Below are 23,190 nucleotides of genomic sequence, written 5' to 3'. Positions count from 1 at the left end.
TGCTGTATCTGGGGGGGGGGGTGGGGGGGACATCATAAGTTACGTTGTTTTGCACCAACTTGAGGGTGAGATTTGAGCAGAAGTGAATGTGTGAAATAGAATAGGCATGAAATAGAAATACAGAATCTTGTGAAGAGAGCCCAACTACTCTGTAACTGGTCCTTTTCAGTTTTGGGACAGGTCGTTCTGCTCTATTGAAGATTGCTACGTTTTTTGCACCTAATTCATGCCTTCCACCTTTGCAGCCCAACTGCTTTCTCTGCAGTTGTCTACTGCCTGGTAAATTGCAGTGGATCATCTATGATGACTGTAGTTGCGCATGTAATAGTTTGAAAATGCTGCAAGACAGGCCCTATTCCTGGAAGCCCATCTGGGATGTGTCACCTAGAGAAAAACAAACACAGGTTGAAGGAGATGGAGCTGTTCCAGATCCACCCTGCTTTAGAGTGTACACAGATTTGAGAGAAGTCTTGATGGAAGATGTTAGCCAGCTCTTTTCTTCCCATCCCCCTCTTGGAGGTGGATAAAAGGGCCTAGACAGAGTCTCAGGTGCATTAGGGATCAAACATTTCCCCCTCCTCTGGTTGCCATCACAGATCTTCAGAGAGGTGGTGGTCAGCTTGTTGGGGAATGCTCTTCCACTCTATCTCAGTCCTCCACTCCTGAGGTACAGCTGAGACCTTCTGTCAGGGTGGAGGGGAATAGTCTTTTGCGATCTGTCACTCTAAGGTGCTTGACAACTCTGAGGAACAGAGGTAGAGACTTCTCAGAGGGAGCCTCCTCACACATCATCAGAACTAGCCAGGGTGGAAGACTTTGACTCCCTTGTTGGAGTGGTGTCTGGAATCTCAAGAATAAGTCCCTAGGAAGTGGCTGTGCAAATCTTGATAGACTGACCCTCTATGTTGCTCCCTTCCCACAAGGACATCAAGGAAATAGTGTCTTGGGAAAAGACTGATACATATTCTCTAAGGCAATGCATTGCTTTCATTGTTTCCCAAAAAGATTCTACAAGACTTGGGGCACTCTCCTACTCGCAGGAGAGTAATAGTCATATCATTGGTTAAGAAACTGGCTCTTCTAATAAGGGGGTGCTCTCTGTGAAAGCTCTCTTGTGTCAGGAAACTGGAGTTCAACGTTAGGAGGAACTGTAAGTGGTCACTAGGATCATCTCAGTTGCTTCTACCAGATTCTGTGCTTGAAGGAGTTAGCCTTCTTGGTCCCTGGTGGATTGCAAATCAATGAAGAAAGCTTGGGTCAATCTCCAGTTGTCTCTGATTTCTTGTATGATGGCTGTGATTACTCTGGCTTGTCTTCTGATGAGTTATCTTATTAGCAGAAGAATTTCATGTCTGCAGATTGGGGAGAGGTGCTCCAGACCAACCTGCCATGCATAGTATCTGTAAAGTGTAACCTGGGTAAATGGAATTGCTCAACCATGGTTCCATTCTTTTCAGGGTGGATTTGATTTAAATCACTAGTCGGGAAGCCTCGATTTAATCATGGATTTCTACATAAAAGTGTATTCTTTTTGGTATACATATTCTTCACAACGTAGAGGTAGATGTAGTTTCATTTTAGAAGGTACACACTATACATTTTTAAAATGATTTATTTTGAAAACTTTTCAGATTAGTTTTACACTGAATCAGAAAATGAATGATTGTTTGGTTTATTTCATTTACCAAAGGTAATTTGAAGCAGATATTTATGATGTCCATGGGAGGTGAACTATCTCCAATTCAACAGGTTAATCATTAATATTTGGAGGATTTTCTTGCCATGCTGTATTAGGAGGATAACATCACCAGACAGACATTTAAATTGTTTTATTTAACTAAAACAACAACATTATGTATTTTGGTTTTTTTTTTCAACAGCAAACATATCATATTTTAACAAAACAAGCATATTAATTTTTGAATTTAGTTAAATATTCAAGTTTTTTAAAATCAGGTCTGTTTTTATTAAAATTGTTTTTTAACTAAAATAGTTAAATGAATTTTTTTTAAAAAAACAACAGATTAAATCGACTGTCATCCAGGTCAACCTGAGAAACTTAAAATATTGGCTTCTGCAGCTAACTCAGTCGTCTTCACCTTCATTTTCTTGTTTGTTCATATTCTGGAAAAGAAAAAGAAGCTTTCCTGCTTTTTCAGGTCCCAAACGATTTCTCAGTTTGGAATGAATTAGTCCAAAGGACGAAAATATTATTTCTACGCCGGCAGAAGAAGCTACTGCTGTTAAAAGTGAGATGATCACTTCAACAGTCTCTGAATCCAAGTGCTTCAGTGACTTCCACCAGTTCACTGGTGTGACTTTCTTTAAAACATCATGAGCAAACATATATTTCTTGAATGGTTCATCCTTAGCTCTGAAGTTTATTATAGTTGGCATTATGGAGGGATGATTGCTGAATGTCCATGTCGTAGCCAACTCCTCTTCTTCAGCAGTTAAGATTTGACCCTGGTACCGAGTACTGAGAATATTTGCAAGAAAATGAGCTGGAGATAGAGCTTGCCCCGTTGGTTTTTTTTAATGCTTGTAATTTAACTCTGTCATTGCATATTTCTCTTTTTAAGATTTCACTTAGTTTCTTCCAAATTTTAACAGCATCAGCAATAAAACAGCTATTTCCCTGCGTTTTGTTCCAGGCTACAGAAATAGGCTTCAGGGTACTCAGCATGTGTTCAGCGTTTCTCTCAAGCCCAATGTTGAGAACTTTGGCTGTGACAGTGCCATCTATTTATTTTTTCATGATTTTGTTCACAAACTGTCATCAGATTAGGCCAGTGCTTGATATAGTGCTCAAAACAGTCCACTACTGAGTTCCATCACACGTCTTGTGGGAGAGTTAGCTTGGTTCCTCCCACTTTTTTCAGTGCAGCTGCTGCAAAGTGGTTGTTACAGAAGTATTTTGCAATTTCAACAACATTATCCTGGAACACTGAAGTCTTTGGGTAGGAGGTGCATCAAATGAGCACTGCAACCGTTTGTTGTTAGCTTGGGACTCTCTTCTAAATAATTTCTTCTCATCTTGGATACATTTGCAGCATTGTCTGTGACCAAGCTGCGTACTAGACAGTGGAATTTTTTTCACAGTTTGTTATAGCCTTTACTACTACTTTTTGTAAGTATTCTACTGTGTGTGCATTTTCTGTATGGAAGACATTCCCTTCTTCTGTTGTAACAGAAGAACATACAACAGATGTACTGTGGCTATGTGACATACATGATGTGACTGAAACACTATCCTTGGCAGATAACTCTGAAACTATAGAAAATGATGGTGATCTTGAAAGTGGATAGTCTTCAGAATTCTGTATGTTGAGGACGGATTCTCCTAAACAAAATAAGTCAATGCAGTTATTTAATTATGATTATCATACTGCTCATTTAGTATTACCCATTGCATTCACTGACACTCAGTACTACTTTAAAGGTGAAATTGTAAAAGGAAGATCTGCCTATTTCAGCTATTTATTTTTTATCTCAACTGCAGCTAAAATGATAGTACCATAGAGTAACAACTATATTTTTTTGCTCAAACTTGAGAATTCAAGAATAGTCCAGAGGGAAGACAGGCAGTCCTTAAGAAAGAAGTATGAAATAAAAAAAGCTTACCAACCTGAAGATCCTGCATGTTCAGACGTGTTCCTTTCATCATCTTCAATGCAGCTTCCTCCTGAGAAGGAACACTTCTCTTGATGTTGTTTCATTTGGGAAACCGGGCCTTGCATTTTTTGTTGCGCTGTTTGCATTTTGCACACATGCCTTGTCTCACCCACAGGTAGAAGAACTTCATTAAAATATTCCCAAACTGGGTCTCTTTTATGGCCTGCTGCCATTATAGGTTTTGCCTTCTAGGGAGAGAACGGTATGGTAGATCTCAAATCAATGAAGGCTATACTCAGACCTCAAGACTTCTGGAATATGCTGCTCAAACAGTTTCACTTCTGTTTCTGCTGCTGGTCCCTCCCTTCTCACATTTATCTCTAGACTTCTTCTCCTTGTCCAGATCTATTCTTCCCCCAACAATCTTCTATTCACTGAACTTTTTGAAACTTTGCACTTTTAGAGAGAGGTAAGGGATTGACTGTGTGTACACAAATTTGCAGAAGGACAGTAGGATTGAGGTCTATTATTTCTCACCTCTATATATTTATTTATAAACATTTTTGCTGTTAACAAGCATGTTATCTCTGGAGACACAAATCCACAGTTTGAGAACTGCAAAACTATGCATTTCTGATGGTATCTTCTGCACTGAGTCCCATTGGGTAGACAGAAAGATTAACCTAAATAATCTATACAGAAGCTCCTGGAACCGCATAAAATTTGGTCCCTAATCCATGAGCCATTGGAACTCATTTACAAAACTTTTCTTAATATATTCATGTATGTTTGTCTCATACTATAGAATTAGAATTTATAATCCTATTCCATGATGAGATATTTTGAGGTGTAATGTATCTTAATTAAAACTATCTTTAGATAGGTTTCTTCCTCAAAAAGCATTTTATCAAAAAAATCCAATTTAATAGATTTTTATCTGCCCTGATTCTTTTCAAAACTTGGGGCAATAGACAATTTTTCGTCACCCTCAAGATCTCAATCATGTGGGATCCAGCAGGATTCAATCTCCAAACACTTCCTATTCAAAGGGAAACTGCTTTGGAAGTTTTGTCCATTCCAAAATCTCACAAATAATACTAATGACAATTCCACTTTTATTTTTCATATTTCAAATCCATATTTGCAGTCTCATTAGCCTCTAAATGTTTAGCAGTGATGGTAGCTTGGAAGAGAACCAACTGTCTTCAGATCAATCCCAATTAGACCGAAGTAATGTTGATTTGGAAGGTCACTGCATTTGAAGAAATGGGATGGGGTTGTGACTGTTATCCCTATGTAAGGATATGTACACTCACCATTTTGGGGTTTTACTGGACCTTTTACTTATCCTTTTCCCTGGTGTTGGCCTTATTGCCTTACTATTTTTGTCTGGATAGTCATTTTAAATCATTGAGAAGAAAATGGAAAACAGGCCAAAGAAGAGGGAGAAAATTTCCCCTTTAGTCAATAGAGCAGAAACCCAGAACTTTTAATCTTTAAGAGATTACAGCTCAGTAAGGGATTACTTGGCTTCCCATCCTGTGTGCAGGCCAGTAGATCATATCTTTGTTCTTAGTTTAAAACACTTGCTGGGCTAACAACATCAGTGAAAATGTTAGCCGAAAAGGTTATACTGAAAACGGTACATGAAAACAGGAGCTCACATTCACTATAACTGTGGGTAGCACAATATTATAAGAGAATGATTGCATTATACAGAAAAGGAATAGTAGTTTAGCGTATATGCTTAAAACACCTACTGTAATCACAGCAGCGATTCCTTATCATAGCTGTGAAATATCAAGGCTGTCACTGACCTGAATGCAATAATGCTATGTTTAAATATACTTGTTTACCAAGAAAAATAGAGACTGAGATTTGAAATCTACTGCCTTAGTGAAACTACCTACGTCTGTTTCATGGCTTGAAAAATTTACTTTCTACACAGGGTGAAAAATAACCTATGCTGTCTTTCTCTGTCCAAAAGCAACAAAGAGCACTTGCTCGCTTATTTGCTTCCATTCTCCTTCACTCACTGCCCACCCCCCTGCTAGCATATCAAGAAGAACAAGTCCATTAGGATTTGTTTTCTTCAGATATTTTCTACCAGTTCTAAACTGTCTATGTTGGAGAGAAAATGGTGTCTCAGTTTCACCAATTCCTTGCTTCTGTGACACACAAGATGTGTGATCCGCTTTATGACATTGGATTGTACCTTCATTTCAGTTTCCAGGTAAGTATCAAACATCTGTCAAAAATATAGACATTTGGTATGGAACTGGAAATTGAAGTATGATCCTAAACTTAAAAGGGAATTGAATGCGCTGCAGCACAATGGTTGTCTTAATATTTGCTAATGTGGCAAAGCTGTGAATAAAGTCAATCATGGGTAGCTCATCTGTCTATGGGTAGCTTCATGGCTAACTTCTCTTGAGTTAGGTTAGCTTGATTGAGAGCAGCGACACTGTGAAATAATGCTCAAGCTGCACAGAATGGCTGTGGTAGCAGCTGAGTAGTTGTGCTCACTTGAGCTGTAGCATAATACCCCCTGACAAGCCAGCCAACTTGAATTAAAAGCACCACTACACTCAAGGGATTTTGTGTGAGGCTGGAACTTGAGTTAGGGGCAACACTCACATTATGGCTTGAGTTACCTTTTCCTTGTGGTACTGATACCTGAAGTAAAGCGGAATTGATTGTGTGCTCCTCATGGGTTTCACTCTGTTCTTCCACTAATGGTAACAGGAGTAATGTGCAGAAACAGCTGAGAGAGAATCTTTCTGCTGATTCATTGGTGTGGTGTAAGCATAGGCCTGTATTCAGTGAATTAGGGTTGCAGTGAGAACCTTCACTGAGAAATAAACTAATTTTTTTCTGTTTCAGTTTGTCAGGACCTGCACCAAGATTGACAAAAATGACTAGTGATCTTGGGTTCTGCAGTTTTTGTGCGGCCCACTTGAGATACCTTAGAGGGACTTGAATTTCAGAGGGTCGTGTGCAGCACATTGAGCACCAAGACCTTTTCTTGTGTCTCAAATCAAAAATCATGAATGTCTTTTGGAAACCTTGGTGCAAGGTCCAAGATGCTCTTTGGTCTAATGCTCTCACTCAAACTATAAAACAAAATAAAAGCTATTTGAAAATAAATGTAGATTGTGTTTTAAAATTTTGGAAGATGTTTGTTGACAGCCAAGAAGCATTCTTTTTGGAATTCTTTCTTTCCATGCTTGTACTTTTATCTTGATGTTAGTTTCTCTTTTGAACTCTGAGGTGAACTAGAATAAGAATAAAATTTACCTTTTTATGACATAGTGAAATATATAAACAAAAATCTGTGGTTAATAGAATGTATTTGTCTTGAAAGTTATGATTAAAAGTGCTCTATATTAGACTAATTGTTACCCTGGACTTTAGTATGATGTGAATGCTAAATCTGTTATGTAATGACATTTTATGTCTTGTAGATTCAAAGAATGTTAAAAAGGAGAAACATGGGAAGAGTCAGCAGTCAAACAACGTATCTTTAAAAAATGGTAGGTATTAAAATTGTCGGGTTATTAGTCAAGATAATGTTTAAATCTAAATATTTGGATTCTGTTGTCTGGGAATCTTTTACACCTCTCAGGCTGTTAGTGATGACTGGGATACATAAAAGAATAGAAAGCATCTGAACCACTGCTGTTAACTTCATTAGCAGACAGTGCTTTGATTATTGCATATATAAATGCCTTTGGAAGGGTGAAAAGATTGACTTTAGCATACTAGTTCAGCTGACCAAAAGGCAAATACTAGTTACCTATGTAATCCCCTGAACAAAAATAATGTGTGCGTCCCAATTTTTTTAAGATGAAGTTTTGGATCATTACTGTTTTCTACCTCCTTTAACCCTATCTATACCTTTTCTCTGCCTTCTCTCCCAAAAGTCTCCATTGCTTTTTTTTTCTCCTTAACTACCATGTTTGCTGATACTGAAGAGAGGAGCTGCGATAGTTGGGCTGAATCTTCATTAGTGCTACATAGGTAGGGAAGGTAAAATAATCTTCTGCATTTGTTCTTCTGTGGGGAAAACTAAAAAACAAAGTGGATTGTTTGAGACTAAATGAAAGTTGAGAGCATTCCCATCTGCAGCTGTTTCTCATCATTTAAAATAAAAATGGATACCTTCACTCTTAGCAGAAAATGATGATTTTTCATCAGGGACAATTGGTCTGTCATTTGGAGGGTGTGGGAAATCACCTGTTGTTGTTATGAAAGTACGTGTTTGGTTTTTTAAAGCTGACCCATTAACCTAGCTACATGTCTTATAGGCAACAACAAACGTTTTCAGTAAGTTGTTTTCACCATCTCTCTTTCCTATTAATTAACAGAAGGGTGGGGCACTCCCACTGTCTGAGCCCACCAAGCACAGACTTACTCCTGGGGGAATTCTGTGCTAAAAATTTTATAATTCTGTGCACAATATTTTTAAATTTATTTGTCAAAATAACACAATATAATCACACCAGTTTCAGTTATTTTGGTAATTTATTTAAAAATACCTATCAGCAAGTATGTCAACAACACAGAGAATGAAAAAAATTCCCCGAGGAGTAGAGAGTTTAAAGAAACTCCTACAACAACCCATTTCAAGTTAGGGGGCGCTGGAGAGGGCTGCATGATTCCTCCCCTAGCCCAGACATGTGGCCCCCCCCCCGAGCCCGTCCCCTGCAGCTTTGTCCCACTGAGGGACACGGTGCAACCCTGCCCTTCCTCACTCTGTGCCAGAGCCATGTCTCCAGTGCCTGCTCCTGTTAAGTGGATGAGGATCAAGCCCTGTTGCCAGAATGTGCAAAGCTTCCATTCCTGCCGGTCCAGACACTTGTCTCACTGCAAGCTGGAGAAGAGCCAGGCTCTGCAGAGTCCAGCGGCCCCTAGAGGTAGCCAGTAGCTCTGCAGCCCCAAGTCTGTGGGGGAAAACATGAAATTCTGTGCAGGACATTAATTCTGCACAAATTCTGCATTGTGCAGTGGTGTAGAATTCCCCCAGGAGTAACACATGATCACTGCTGCTAAAAGGAAAAGCTGTCAGGTAGAGGAGCTAGTTAGAGGCTTCATGAGGCGCGGAGGTGGTGAAACAAGGTCGGTAAAGATTTTTGGTAGAGTTGAGAATAGTATGGACCTGACAAGAGTTTTGTGGACAGTATTTTACCCAGGGACTGTCACAGGTATTATTGACTGAGATAGAAAACTTATGAAGGGGTCTTTTGTTAAAACTTTGATAGCACATCAGAGTTATAACATTTCATAGAACTAAAACACTAAGGCCTTCCATGGGCATCTAATTAAACAGAAGTTTTTCAGTCTGCTACAGAGACTTTTTGGCTGCTACCCCTGAAGCTCTTTCCCATCAGAGGAAGCGTAATCTCATTGGTCCTCTGACTGGCTGGGAGCTACTTTTTCCATAGACTGGTGTTGCAGTGAACCACAAAATAATCCATGGAATGACATCCTGATGTCATATTCGTTATCTGTATTGTAACTGTGTAGTTGTTATGACATCACCACCTGTAGGTGTCATCTCACCACAGAGTTGTCTGCAAACGTGTTAAAGCTCTCTAGAACGTCATTTGTCATTTTGACTCATTTTCTTCTCCTCCCTAAGACTGTTGGGAGAGAGGTGGGTGTTTTCCTCCTCCATTCCTAGTTATTGGGAGGGATCCTTGCAGTTTTCTGTTGCTCGTTGCTGCCAGTATATACTGGGCAGTAGAGGAAACGGTTCTGTGATTAGTGCTCCACTTGCTTTGCTATGCCAGTTTGAGTGAGAGGAGCTGCAGTCACACTTGGAAGTATTGCTGTGTTTGACATCTAGCTTAATACACAGTATGAATGTCAGCGTGCGAAATGGAGCCGGTCCCATCAACCACTCCCTGGTACCGTTCAGGGAGATCAGGGACCGTACCATCAACTTTGGTTCCGGCTCTGGCCGTCCATTGAGTCCCATATTGAAGAGGGCGATACTGGCACTGGCTGTTTCTGCACTGGCGGTATATCAGGTGGTAATGTACCTCCTCTGCCTTTCTGTCCTGACCTCTCCCTTGGCCCAGGACTTTGCCAAGGCTGCCTAGTTTATAGCCCTGTTGGCTGGGTGGGCTGCTGAGGCTGTGGGTCTTTTGGTACTGCACCCTGATGTTTCCCTTTGACAGTCAGTGGAAGTGGGGCTGGTGCCGGGCTCAGAACAAGGGACCTCCCCAGCACTGGGAACTTCTTGGCACCCCTGCTGTTGGCACCACTGATGTAACTGTGGTGGCATGCACCTCTCTCGACTTCAGCACTGTCAGTCACCTCGACTTCAGGGTTGACCCCACTTCCAGCACTGGAAACAACGGAGGTATATTTGATGCTAGCAGTACTGTTTCCACCATCTGTGCCAGTTTGCTCTTCATTTTGGGGTATGGATAAGTCAGGCCAGTTGCTTGCACCCTCAGGGCTGGCTCCACCTTTATCCCCTGAAGCTCGGGATTCCTCAGCATCCAGGTCGGGATCTTCCTCCATCCGCTCTCCATTGCCTCACCTGCATCAGGGCCCAGTCAAGGAGAGCTATGGGTACTATGATAGGTGCTTGTCTCACAGTGGAGATGGCAGGCCCCTGCCTGGTGTCTACTGGCCACCAATGCCCTATCCATACCAGTGGGCTGCTTGAAATCTGTGGGATGCTCCTTGGTTGCATAGGTCCAACTCCTCCATCACGCTCTAAGACAAGATCACTGAGCAGTCATGTCGAGCTGCCACAGGCCTGGGCACCAGTGAACCTTCCCCATGTGGAGCCTCCAGAGTCATCCTGTCCAGGCCTGTTAGTCCTGGAGTAGGATCTGGCTCTGGCACAGTTAACCGCTTTGTCTTCATCCCCAGATGATTCTGTGGTGCCTGGATCTTCCTTTGGTACCAGAGGATTTCAAGATGTACCAGGACCTTCTGCAGCACGTGGCTGCCTTCCCTGGGTGTTCCTGCAGGAGAATATCTGTAAGTTGTTGGATATCCTGCAGCCATCTGCCCTGGGAGAGTAGCCCTCCCTATTAATGATGCACTCCTAGAGCCTGCTAATTTTCTCTGGAGCATGTCAGCTTCATTACCCCCTCTTGCAAAGCACATGGAGAATTGCTACTTCATTGTGGTGCAGGGATTTGGGGGTTTTTACTCCCATTCAGCCCCAAATTCCCTGGTCATAACCACGGTGAACAATAGAGGTCTGAAGGATGGATTTAAGTCCACCCCCAAAGATAAGGACTCCAAACAGATGGCCCCGATGGGTAGGAAGATTGACACTTTCTCTTATTTGTAGATGGACATTGCTAACCAGCAGGTATTGCTGTCTAAATACGACTTTGTGAATTGGATGGCTATGTCTGAGTTTGCGGACCAGTTGCCCAAAGTCTTGAGGGAGGAATTTTGGGCATTTATCACCAGAGGCTGTTTGGTGACTAAGACTTTGTTATGGCCCATGCTGGACATTGCGGATAGTTCAGCCAGAGTGATGGCTTTGGCAGTGACTATGAGAAGGGAGTCCTGGCTGCAGAATTCGGGCATTGTCCTGGTGTGCAACAAGCCATAGAGGATTTGCCCTTCAGCTGAGTGCTTTTTTTGGACAAGATGGACGAGATTCTGCACTCCTTCAAGGACTCTAGGGCTGCCCTACGATCTTTGGGGATATGTACGCCGGCAGTGCAGAGGGACCACTACAGTGATCAGCAGCAGTATTGTTTGCAGCACACATTTGGGCAGCTTTTCCCTCCCCTGAGACAGCAGGACTACCCCAGAAAGGGGCATAGGTCCTAGAGGAGGAAGTATTCAGTTCTGGGGTTTGGCCACTCGACACACCTTCCCCGAAGCCCCCACCCCAAGTTCCCGATAGGGATCACCTCTTATAAAATACTGCTTCTCAAGCAAGTTTGCTCTCTACTGGCTTTGGGAGCGGTGGAGGAGGTTCCACTGGGGTCATGGCTTCTATTACTGTACTATCTGGTGCCTAAATCCAAGGGAAGGGTAAGACCCATTCTCAACTTTCCTGGCCTCAACAAATATATCAGATACATGAGGTTCCAAATGGTCACTTTATCAACTATCCTCTCCCAGTTGTCACAGAGCAGCTGGTTGGCTTTTCTTGACCTTCAGGACACCTAGTTTCAGGTGACAATTTTGCAGAGAAACAGAAAATTCCTTTGATTTGTCGTAGCGGAGCGCCATTTTCAGTATACGGTGCTTCCCTTCCGCCTCTCTTCTGCCCTTTGGGTTTTTACCAAATGCATGGTCGTGGTGAAGGGGTACCTCAGCCGGAAAGGAATCCACACCTTCCCATATATGGACAACTGGTTACTGAGGGGCAGGTCCAGAAAGGAAGTCCTTTCCCATGTCAACGCTACAGTGCGCTTGAGACCATCTGGGTCTCATCCTAAACATTGAAATGTCAACTTTGGTTCCTGCTCAGAAAATCAAGTTCATTGGGGACCTGTAGAAGACTTTTTTGCTGACAGACCTTTTTCAGGCGTTTTGCCACCTTTGCTTTAGTATGCATTATGGTTCGGATGTGCCTAAGGCTCTTGGGCCACATGTCTGCTTCTGCACAGGTGGTCCAGTTTGCAAGGTTGCATCTTTGCTCCCTTTAAATGTAGCTCAGGGCAGTTCACCGTCCGACTCTTCACTCCCTGAGCATATTGGTCTGCCTCATTCCACTGGTCCTGGGCTCCTTGCAGTGGTAGATGCTAATGGAAAATGTTTGTCAGGGTGTTCCCTTCGTCCAGTCCTTACCAACCAGGTCTGTTGTCACCAATGCCTCCCTGGTGGGCAAGGGAGCCCATCTGGGGTCACTGAAAGTTCAAGATCTGTGGTTGGAGCAGGAATCATCACTGCATATCAAAGTGCTGGAGCTTCAGGCCATTTACAATGCATGTCCTGCTTTTCTGGACCGCATCAGTGGCTCACATACTTACTGAGAATACCACAGCCACGTATTATGTGAAGAGGTAAGGATGCTCTGCCAAGAGGCAATCAGGTTGTGGCAGTTCTGCATCAAGGAGATGATCACTCTATTAGCTACCACTTGTCAGGGTCCAGAATCATTTCGCGAACAATCTCAGCAGGAATTTTTCCCTGACTCATGAGTTGTCTCTGAAGACAAGTGTCTTCCAGGTCATTTTCGCAGCTTGGTGTATTCTGACGATTGACCTGTTTGCTACAAAGGACAACAGGAAATGCCATCTGTTCTGCTCTCAAGGGGGGTCTCAGTACAGGTTTCCTGTCTGACACTTTCCATCTCAGCTGGCTGTTGGCTATCCTGTACACTCTTCCTACAAGTCGTTTTCAAGCTGAAGATGGATCTGGCCAAGTTCATTCTCATTGCCCCAGTGTGGCCGAGGCAGTGCTGGGTCTCTGACCTTTTGCGCTGTCAGTTCATTCTCCCGTACCTCTCCATCCTGACCTACTCACACAGAATCACAGTTGCACCTTATAGCTTAGCACTCTGCATCTCATGGTATGGCTGCTTCGTGGCTAAATGAGGAGGAAGTATGGTCAGTAGCTGTTCAACAGGTTCTACTCAACAGTAGAAAGCCCTCTACCAGAATGGCCTACTTGGCAAGATTCAAGCAGTTTTTGGTGTGGTCATTGGCCCACAGAGTTCAACTGATGCTGGCTTCTATTCAGGACATACTTGCTGCACCTTGTCTCATTGGGCCTTGCACTTAGCTCATTGAGAGTACATCTGGTGGCAATATCAGCATTTCATCCCCCTATTCAGGGAAGATCTGTCTTCCCCAGTGCCATGGTGGCAAGATTCTTTAAAGGACTTCTTCATCGCATACTCCAGTCTAAGAGCCAGTTCCTCTGGTGAACCCTAATACTGTCCTAGTCGCTTTAATGGGACCCCCATTCAAGCCCCTGCCATCTTCTACCTTTCCGCTTTTGTGTCAGAAGCGTTCCTGGTAGGCTAACAGCTGCAAGGAGAGTCTGTGAGTTGCAGGCTCTAAAGGCAGATTCTCCTTTTACAGGCGAGTCGCATCATACGCACATTTAACTTACGCATATTCAACTATACGCGCTCAGCAAAAAAAAAAAGAAAAATATCAAGGTACCTGTAAATAGTGCGAGCGATTCTGCCCACCATTCTACTCAATGAGCATATGCCCGGAGTGAGCGTGAGATGGAAGATATGAATCTGCTGTTCCCTCAGTTGGTCTCAGTTCCCGCGTGCCTCTCATAGTGTGAGCATCTCACCACGCTGAGTGTGATTCCAGTGTTTAAAGTTACTGAACATATTTTTCATACAACATGGCCCATAAACGCAAGCCAACTATCCATCTGGTGCTCAACTGAAGAAACAATGATCTGTTCCAATGCTGGAGGAAAAACTGGCTGTGTTGGACTTATTGAGAGACTGTGTGTTGGTCTCCAACTTGGTGCGTGAATATGGCCGCAACGAATCTAGCATCCGTGCTGTCAAGATTCGAGAGAGAGAAATTCATTAAGCTGTGGCATCAAGTGCTCCAATAACTGCTAAGGTGATGAGCCAGGTGTGTGATAAGACATTAGTGAAGACTGAAAAGGCATTAAACTTATGGCTGGAAGACATGAACCGTAAACATGTGCCTATCAATGGCAAGACATTGCGAAAAAAGGCTCTTAGCCTCTGTGCGCTGTTCAAACCTCTCGCCGAAGAGGGACAGCCTTCTGATGAGAAGGAATTCAAAGCCAGCCAAGGTTGGCTTAACAGTTTTAGGAACCGCTTCAACCTCAAAAACGTGCAGACTACTGGTAAAGCTGCATCTGCCAATGAAGAGGCAGCAAAAGCCTACCCCGAACAATTAAAGAAAATCATAGAAGAAAAGGGCTATCTTCTGGAACAAGTTTTTAACGCTGAGGAGACTGGGCTCTTCTGGAAAAAAATGCCCAACCGCACTTACACTTCGAAATCAGAAAGACAAGCCCCTGGCTTCAAAGCAGCCAAAGACCGTGTGACTGTGTTGTTTTGTGGCAATGTGGCTGGGCATTTAATAAAAGCTGGGCTTGCTCTACAGGGCTGCAAATCCCCATGCCCTAAAAGGCAAGAACAAAAATCTCCTGCCTGTGTTCTGGCAATGGGTGACGACAGCATTATTTCTGGATTGGTTCCACAAGTGTTTCATTTTGGAGGTCAAGCGGTACCTTGAAGGACTTGACTTTTTAAAGTGTTGCTGATTGTAGACTATGCTCCTGGCCACCCTGTGGCACTCCAGTTTGCGCATAACAACGTTGAAGTCGTCTTTCTCTCCCCCCACCCCGCCCCAATACCTCCAACCTCTCGACCAAGGCATGATTCACTGTTTCAAGGCCACATACCTGAGGCTTACGTTCTTACGGACACGTAGTGCTATGGATGCTGATCCCAATTTTAATGTGATGGAGTGTTGGAAGTCCTTCAACATTGCCGAGTGCATCACTTATATTAAACAGGCAATGGATGCAATCAAGCCTGAAACAGTCAATGCATGATGGCGAAACCTATGGAAAGAATGTGTGAACGATTTTAAGGGTTTCCTGACCATTGACAAAGAAGGGAAACACATTGTTCAGGTGGCCAGGCAAGTGGGTGGTGAAGGCTTCGTCAACATCCTTGAGGAAGAAATCTGAAGAATTAATTGAGAGCCTGTCATAAATATAAAGGGAAGGCTAACCACCTTTAAATCCCTCCTGGCCAGAGGAAAAAACCTTTTCACCTGTAAAGGGTTAAGAAGCTAAAGATAACCTCACTGGCACCTGACCAAAATGACCAATGAGGAGACAAGATACTTTCAAAGCTGGAGGTGGGAGGAGAAACAAAGGGTTCTCTCTGTCTGTGTATTGCTTTGGCCGGAACCAGAGCAGTAATGCAGGTCAGAACTCCTGTAAAGGGCTAATAAGCAATCTAGTTATATATGCGTTAGATTCTGTTTTGTTTAAATGGCTGATAAAATAAGTTGTGCTGAATGGAATGTATATTCCTGTTTTTGTGTTTTTTGTAACTTAAGGTTTTGCCTAGAGGGATTCTCTATGTTTTGAATCTGATTACCCTGTAAGGTATTTACCATCCTGATTTTACAGAGGTGATTCTTTTACTTTTTCTTCAATTAAAATTCTTCTTTTAGGAACCTGATTGCTTTTTCATTGTTCTTAAGATCCAAGGGTTTGGGTCTGTGTTCACCTATGCAAACTGGTGAGGATTTTTATCAAGCCTTCCCCAGGAAAGGGGTGTAGGGTTTGGGAGGATTTTGCGGGAGAAAGACGTTTCCAAGCGGGCTCTTTCCCGGTTATATATTTGTTAGATGCTTGGTAGTGGCAGCAATAAAGTCCAGGGACAAAAGGTAAAATAGTTTGTACCTTGGGAAAGTTTTAACCTAAGCTGGTAAAAATAAGCTTAGGGGGTTTTTCATGCAGGGCCCCACATCTGTACCCTAGAGTTCAGAGTGGGGAAAGAACCTTGACAGAGCCACAGAGAAACATTGACTAACAAAGAGTTAGAGGAACTGATAAAATAGTCTACAGAAGACGAAGATGATGACAACGAACACGAAGAACCAGCAAGTTGGAATCTTCATAAATTTGCTGAAGTGTTCCAAGCACTGAAACACTTGAATGATTTAATTTCTGAATACGATCCCTCTGTGGAACAAAGCCTCAAAATCACACGACATATTACAGACGAATTGAGACCGTATCAAGAAATGTTTGAGCAGCTCAAGAGCCGACAGCGACAGTTGCCGATCACCATGTTTTTCAAGGAAAAACCACCAGCAGCAGATGAGCCTATGCAATCAACTTCTCGAGCTGAACCAGAGCCAACCACTTCGTCTACAACTTGCTCTCCATCACCCAAGCTCTCAGTCACCTCCGTCTCCTGCCTCGACATCAAGCTCTGACCCTCTGTAATTGCCCCCTGTAATTAATAATACAGTACGGTAAAATTACCTTTTGCATATGTACTCTCTATTATACACTGTACGTTACTGTATACATTATACATTTATACATATTACTGTACAGGGTTGTATACACAAAACCCTGTACAGTATACTGTACTTTATGGGCAATTTAAGGGATTTTCAAGGGTAATTTGACTATGTGATTTTCACCTTACGCGCTGACTTTAGAACCTAACCCCCATGTAAGATGTGGCTCCACTGTACACAATTCTCTAAGGACAAAGTGACTTTATGACCACATGCAAAACTTTTGTTTAAAGTGGTTTCTCAGTTTCATTTTGAACCAGGTGGTGTATTTACCTGTGTTCTTTTCTAAGCCACATCATCTCCAGAGGAGCAGTGTCTCCATACATTAGATGTCAGTTGATGTCTAGCCTATCTGGACAGGACTAAACTGCTTCATGCTTCACCTGACCTGTGTGTGTTGTATGCAGATTGTATGAAGGGGCAAGCAGTCCCTTCATAGATGCTCTCTAAATGAATCCTGTATCAAGACTGAATATGAAATAGTTTCGGCTACGCCTCTTCAGAGGGTGTGAGCTCATTCTGTGAGAGCACCAGCAATGTCAATAGCATTCCTTAGTGACATCTTGATATTGGATACTTGCAGGTCTGCTGCATGATCTTCCATACATACATTTGCAAACTATTATGCCATTGCCGCATCTTCCAGAGCGGATGCAAGTTTTGGTAGGGCAATCCTGCAATTCCGGTTTAGGTAGACTCCAAGCCCTACCTAATGGGGTGAATACTGCTTGTGAATTACCTAAGTGGAATACACGGCCGCATCTACTCGAAGAAGTAATGGTTACTTACTGTAACTGTGGTTCTTCAAGATGTGATTCAGATGTGTATTCCTGACCCAGCCTCTGTCCCCTATGTATCGGCGTCTAGTCTCTGCGTGTTCGTGAAGGAACTGAGGAGATTGTGGTGGCACAGCCTCAGATAGCGAGGTGAAGGGCTATGGTCACAAGGCATGAGCGCTGCTCCTCTACCGGTACTGCCTGGCAAAATTCTCTGGCTTCGGTGCACTGGGCATGCGCACACCTAAATGGAATACACATCTACATCACATCTCCAAGAAAACAACAGTTATAATAAGTAATTGTTTCTTCTGCTTGCCCAGAGTGGGAGGTGGCTAAGGAGACAACTTTTATCCCTTCTGCTATTGTCATTTGAATAATGCCTGTCTCTCCTTTCATGACCACATTCTAACTACCCAGCTGCTACTGAGCGCACTCTTTAGTGCTGCAAAGGTAACCCATATGTCAGAGGTAGGGTGATCACAGGGTATTGGACTTAGTCATGAGAGCTAGTTTCCACTATGCCATAGACCAACTTCATGATCCTGGGCAAGTCACTTCACCTCTCTATCTCCATTTACCCATCTATAATACTAGGGTAGTAATATCCTTCAATGTAAAGTTCTTTGAGGTTTATGGATGAAAACTGTTGTTGCTTGTTTGACTAGAAGAGAGACAGGGAGCCACTCTTAGTGCCAGCTGAACAGAGTGGCCTTAGAATGCAGAGTGCCTCTACACTGGGAGCCCCTTGGTCTTGTGGTAGGACTGCGGGAGACTTGCCAGTTAAGACTGGAAGTTGAAGAGGAGGTGAAACTTGGAGCTGTGGGTAGGAGGAATGAGGAGAGTAAAAGGACTGAAGGAGGGAAGGAAGGTACGGTAAATCTTGTGATGAGGAGAAGGGTTCCAGTAAAATGACGGGAGAGGATATTTGGGAGTGGGAGGACTTAGGATAATGTACAAGGGAAGGAAAATATTTGCATTATGAGGATTATTTTTTTCATATTTTAACTCACCTGTTTGCAAGAGTATGTGAGGCTATCAACTCACCAAGCAAAATTAGAACTAAACCCCAGGATTGATAAGGAGAGGGTGGGCTGAAGAGTGAAAAACAGGATATTGAAAGCATGAGGCTCCCAGCGGTCAGCACAGGAAGGAGAGAAGACTTGAACAAGCAAGCAGTGGCCATCCTGGAAGGAAGAGTGAGTGAAGTTTCAGCCTTCATTAAGGCTGCTTACATATCTGTAGCCGCACTCTACTAAAAAAATGAGGTTGAATCTAAAGAGAAATTTATAGGTTTGGATACGTTTGAATTTAAGCCACTTTGATGTGTCCTTTACCAGCAGCCATTGGTGTGCAAGACGATGAGGAGCTCTGTGTATCACCAAAGTAGGGAAATAAGTCTACATAAAATCCATACTTGTAAAATTTGAGGACACCTTACTTCTAAACTCAGTGTGTCTGAGGGGGAATACAACTTTTAGAGCTGGAGGGGTGGGATGTTAGGAGGGGTGTTTGGGATGAGAGCAGAGAGACAGAAGGGAGCAGTTGTAGATCCTAATGTGCCCCAAAAGATGGAGGTTTACAGCTTCCTGCTCTGAAAAGACCTATGCCAGCCTTGAAGAAAGCACCAGCTACTTGTAGTAGTCAACTGAGCAGAAGAAATCCAGAGATAACCTTTAAGGAGCCATGCCAGCCCAGAGGAAAGAGCTCAGATGGGTCAGTCTGGGGACGCAGTCATGTGCCAGAAATCCAGAATGAGCCTGTGGAAAAATAGAAACTGGCTGAAAGCCTGAACCTAGATAGTGGGGCTCAATCAGCTAAACACCAACTAGGCAGGGGGAAGCTTTGTGAGAGAGCAACTGAATTCTAATGCAAGAACTGATATTGTGGGTGTTTGGTTCTATACAGTGGTGGGCAGGCTTAATAATAAATATAATCTGTCAATTTAATGTATTGTACATAAACTAGATCTTTGAATCTGTATTCAGAACTAGTCTTAGATTAATTTGTGGTGTTCTGATAAGAATTAAATGATGCACAGTTGCATCTGAGGGTTCAAGGAAACCATGAAAAACAAGTTTGCTATGTAAGTATCTGTAAAATGTAATAGAAGGTAAATAATTGAACCGCGGCCAGTGGATCTGCAGGGGCAGCACCTTTGGGCATGGGCAGCACACACCACACAGAGCCCCCTGTGCATCTCCACCTAGGGGCCAGATATGCCGGCCGCTTCCGGGAGCAGTGTGGAGTGGCCGCGCCACCAACTGGGAGCTGGCCAGAGCCCAAATCCCCTGCCCCAGGTCAGAACCCCCTGCAGCACCCTAACTCCCTCCCAGACCCCGCACCCCTACCCGCACCCCATCCCTCAGCTCCCTGCTGCACGCTAACTCCCTCCCAGACCCCGCATCCCATCCCTCAGCCCTCTCTTGCACCCTAACTCCTTCCCAGATCCCGCACCCCTACCACGCACCCCATCCCTCAGGCCCCTCCTGCACCCTAACTCCCTCCCAGACCCTGCATCCCATCCCTCAGGCCCCTCCTGCACCCAACTCCCTCCTGTACCCCTACCCGCATCCCATCCCTCAGCCCCCTCCTGCACCCTAACTCCTTCCCAGATCCCGCACCCCTACCACGCACCCCATCCCTCAGCCCCCTGCTGCACCCTAACTCCCTCCCAGACCCCGCACCCCATCCCTCAGCCCCCTCCTGCACCCTAACTCCCTCCCAGACCCCGCACCCCATCCCTCAGCCCCCTCCTGCACCAACTCCCCCCGCACCCCTACCATGCACCCCATCCCTCAGCCCCCTCCTGCACCCTAACTCCCTCCCAGACCCTGCACCTCTAGCCCTGAACCCCCTCCTGCACCCAACTCCCTCCCAGACCCAGCACCCTGTCCTCATCCCAACCCCTTGCCCCAGCCCTGAGCCCCTTCCCACACCCTGAACCCCTCATTTCTGGCCCCACCCCACAGCCTAGGGGAAGCCCCAAGCCTCCACACATCCACACCCCCCCAGCAGGGCTGGAGCCGGGAGCACTGGCTCTCCCTGCTTCGAGGGGAAGCCATGAGCCGCTGCACCCCCCTGCAGGACTGTGTGGCCCGCGACTGATTTTTGTCTGTGTGTCAATGGCTCCTGATAGAAAAAAGGTTCCCCACCCCTGGCCTAAACCTTTGAAAGGATACTAATAGCGGTACTGGCTAAATCAGTAGTACACTACATTTGTTTTCTTATTTTCTCTGGTAATTCAGTCTACAATTACATGTGTCTTGAATTGGGGTAATATAAAAGGAAAAATTTTAATATTTAATAGTTTGCTGTGAGCTAATTTTCCTGTAGGTTGCAGTTTTATTCCACCTCCATTCCTGAAATTCCCTCCAATACTAGAGCCTCAGATGGGTGTGTATGTTCAGAAAACAGCATTAGTTTTTTATCTACAAATGATCTTTCACTGGATATAGAGAAGCTTTTTTGTTAAGAGCATTATTTTTCCATGTGACTGTTTCCATAGACACACACGTCCCCTTTCTGCCATTTCATATTCTCTTCATGAAATAAATTGCAGAATATTAAGTATTAGTTGTGAATGAGTTTTGCTTTAATTTACCTCAGTTTTGATCTGTGCTCACAAGTGAAGGAAACCTAATGCAAATTTCAGACTGTGAGGAAAGGGGTTTATAGATAAATCCAGCTATTCAGGTAGATGATCTGCAGGTTAATGAAACTGCAGACTCCCTCAATGGCCAGTGAAAGCGCTCTTCGTTGTAGCTACCTGTGTAGTTTTCTGCTTATTTGGCCTTATTTTGTTTACTTACTGTAAACATGATCCCCTGAGGAAAAGACCTTTTTTGGCTCCCTCATTTTGCTGCTGAGTCATCCCATCAATTTACAGCTACTGCAGCTGAGATCATTTGGGAAGTGCTGACTATGCAGAGATAATATCTTGAGGATGTTAGCCAAGGCCTTTCCTAGCAAAGGCTAATGCTTCTGGAATATTCTCCCATGGGACAGTCATTGATGAACATTTCTGGTATCTTTCAGTGCAACACTGTTTTCCTTCTTTAAATGGAGCTGTATGCTTAATGTTTTGTTATAAATGTAGCCAAATAACTTTATTGATGCCCATTCCCAAAAGACAATTCGATTTGATTTTACTATCTGCCTAAAACTAAGATTTTTTTTGATGCAAACACGTTGAAAGCTATTGTTTGTTGAGCCACTGGGTGGCATCATTACACCATTTATGTTCTCATTTAAACTTTGATTGTGAAGAGGTGATGGACAAGATGACTGTTGCTTCTCTTTCCTGTTTTTAGATACATCAACTTAAAGATTGTAGACAATTTCACTGTAGAAGCAAAATGTGGGCTGTACTATTTTAGTTCTCATCTTTTCTTGTGACTTATATCCACTTAAGCCATGCTTATTTGGATCATTGGCCATATAGTATTTCATATTGATTAACTCATATAACTGTACATTTTTTAGCCCTTTGAACAGCAGTCTAAGTGAAGAATTTGCAAAGACTGATGTATGAGGTGTCATTTGATTTTGTTGCTAAGTGTTAAGGCAAAATATTTGCATATTTGGTTGGAAAGGCAGCCTTGTCTAGATCAAATGTAGGACAGGGAGCCAGAAATTCATGGGTTCTAGTTGTGGAGCTAGGGTCATAGTCACAGATTGCACTAAACCCCAAACCCGTCCTGGTTTGTAATGGAGTCAAGGTACTAGTTGAGTCTTCTGCACAAGCCGTCATGACGCGCGCACACTTTATTAAAAGTGCTTACATGGTCCTGGATATAGAGTATATGACTGTCTCAACCTTTAACATATTTATCCTCACTTCTGCAGCATAGGACATGCTATTATTCTCATTTTACAGATACGGAACTGAGGCACAAAGGCTTGCACAAGGTCACACAGGAAGTCTGGTGGAGCAGCACATGGAATCCCGCTCTAGTGATTCCCAGCCTAGCATCCTAACCACTGGACCATCCTTCCTCACTACTGATGAAATATGTTGAAGCTGTGTACTGAATCTGTCTGTGGTGTGTCTTTCCTATGGATTAACAAAATTTTTAAAGTCTCTCAAAGGCTGTCAATCTCGTGTCTTTCACACAAGAGGAATTCGCTTTTTAGAACTTTTTTTAAAAAGGCTAGAATTAGTTCACCTAAACAGCTGTTTTCCCACTAAAAGTTTGCTCAATACATTCCCTTAGAAGTTGTCTAACCTTTTTATTTTTATCTCTTCTAGAACACTTTAAGTGGGATAATTACTTGAAAGAGACTGGATCGCTAGCTGCTCCTCCACATTGTTTCAGACAGGTACACTAAATTCTTGTGTGTGTGTGTGTGTGTTAAGGGCCCCAATAGCAAGCCTTATATTAAGGGTGTCTACGGCTTCCCTTTGTAACCCCCTGTTCTCATTTGCTTATAACTTTGGCAAACCTTAACCATTTAAGCTGAAGTTTTCTGTGCTCGGTCTCTGCCGCAAGTCAAATTTTCTTTGAAAGGTTGATCAAAAATATTGCAGCTGTCTTTCAAGAACAAGGCTAGTGGAAAAATAGGGAATCCTGTCAATGCTTAAAATTTTTACAACTCTCTTTGAACAGCTTTAGCATGTCTCTCCATGGTTTAGAGCAAGAGTTTGAAATGTGGCTGAGGGTCTGAGTGTAGTGCCTTTTGCCACCCTTTGCCCAAATTCCTCATTTGCCCATCTATAGTAGAATGTATTTAGCACTTGTCCCTTAATTTTCTGAACCTTCCAACTGCACTGTGCTGGCTTCCAGAACTCCGAGTCTCCAGCATCA

The 23,190-nt window shown here is 43.4% G+C and overlaps 1 protein-coding gene across 4 annotated transcripts in view; it reads left to right on the top strand.

Annotated features, from left to right (window-relative positions):
* Nucleotides 1–23,190, top strand: part of SCML2 (Scm polycomb group protein like 2) — a 150,269-nt gene that overhangs the window by 49,587 nt on the left and 77,492 nt on the right. For 2 of the 4 annotated variants that reach the window (XM_043537923.1, XM_037901144.2), the window contains exons 3-4: nt 7,080–7,148; nt 22,635–22,705. In XM_043537923.1, the coding sequence (XP_043393858.1) occupies nt 7,080–7,148; nt 22,635–22,705 (140 nt within the window). Of the gene's footprint in view, nt 1–7,079; nt 7,149–22,634; nt 22,706–23,190 lie in introns of those variants that run through there. The other 2 variants (XM_043537927.1, XM_043537924.1) reach the window with 2 other exon arrangements.

Source organism: Chelonia mydas, chromosome 1, assembly GCF_015237465.2.
Source record: "Chelonia mydas isolate rCheMyd1 chromosome 1, rCheMyd1.pri.v2, whole genome shotgun sequence".
In the NCBI taxonomy this organism is placed as follows: domain Eukaryota; kingdom Metazoa; phylum Chordata; order Testudines; family Cheloniidae; genus Chelonia; species Chelonia mydas.
This window is presented reverse-complemented; position numbering and strand designations above follow the sequence as displayed.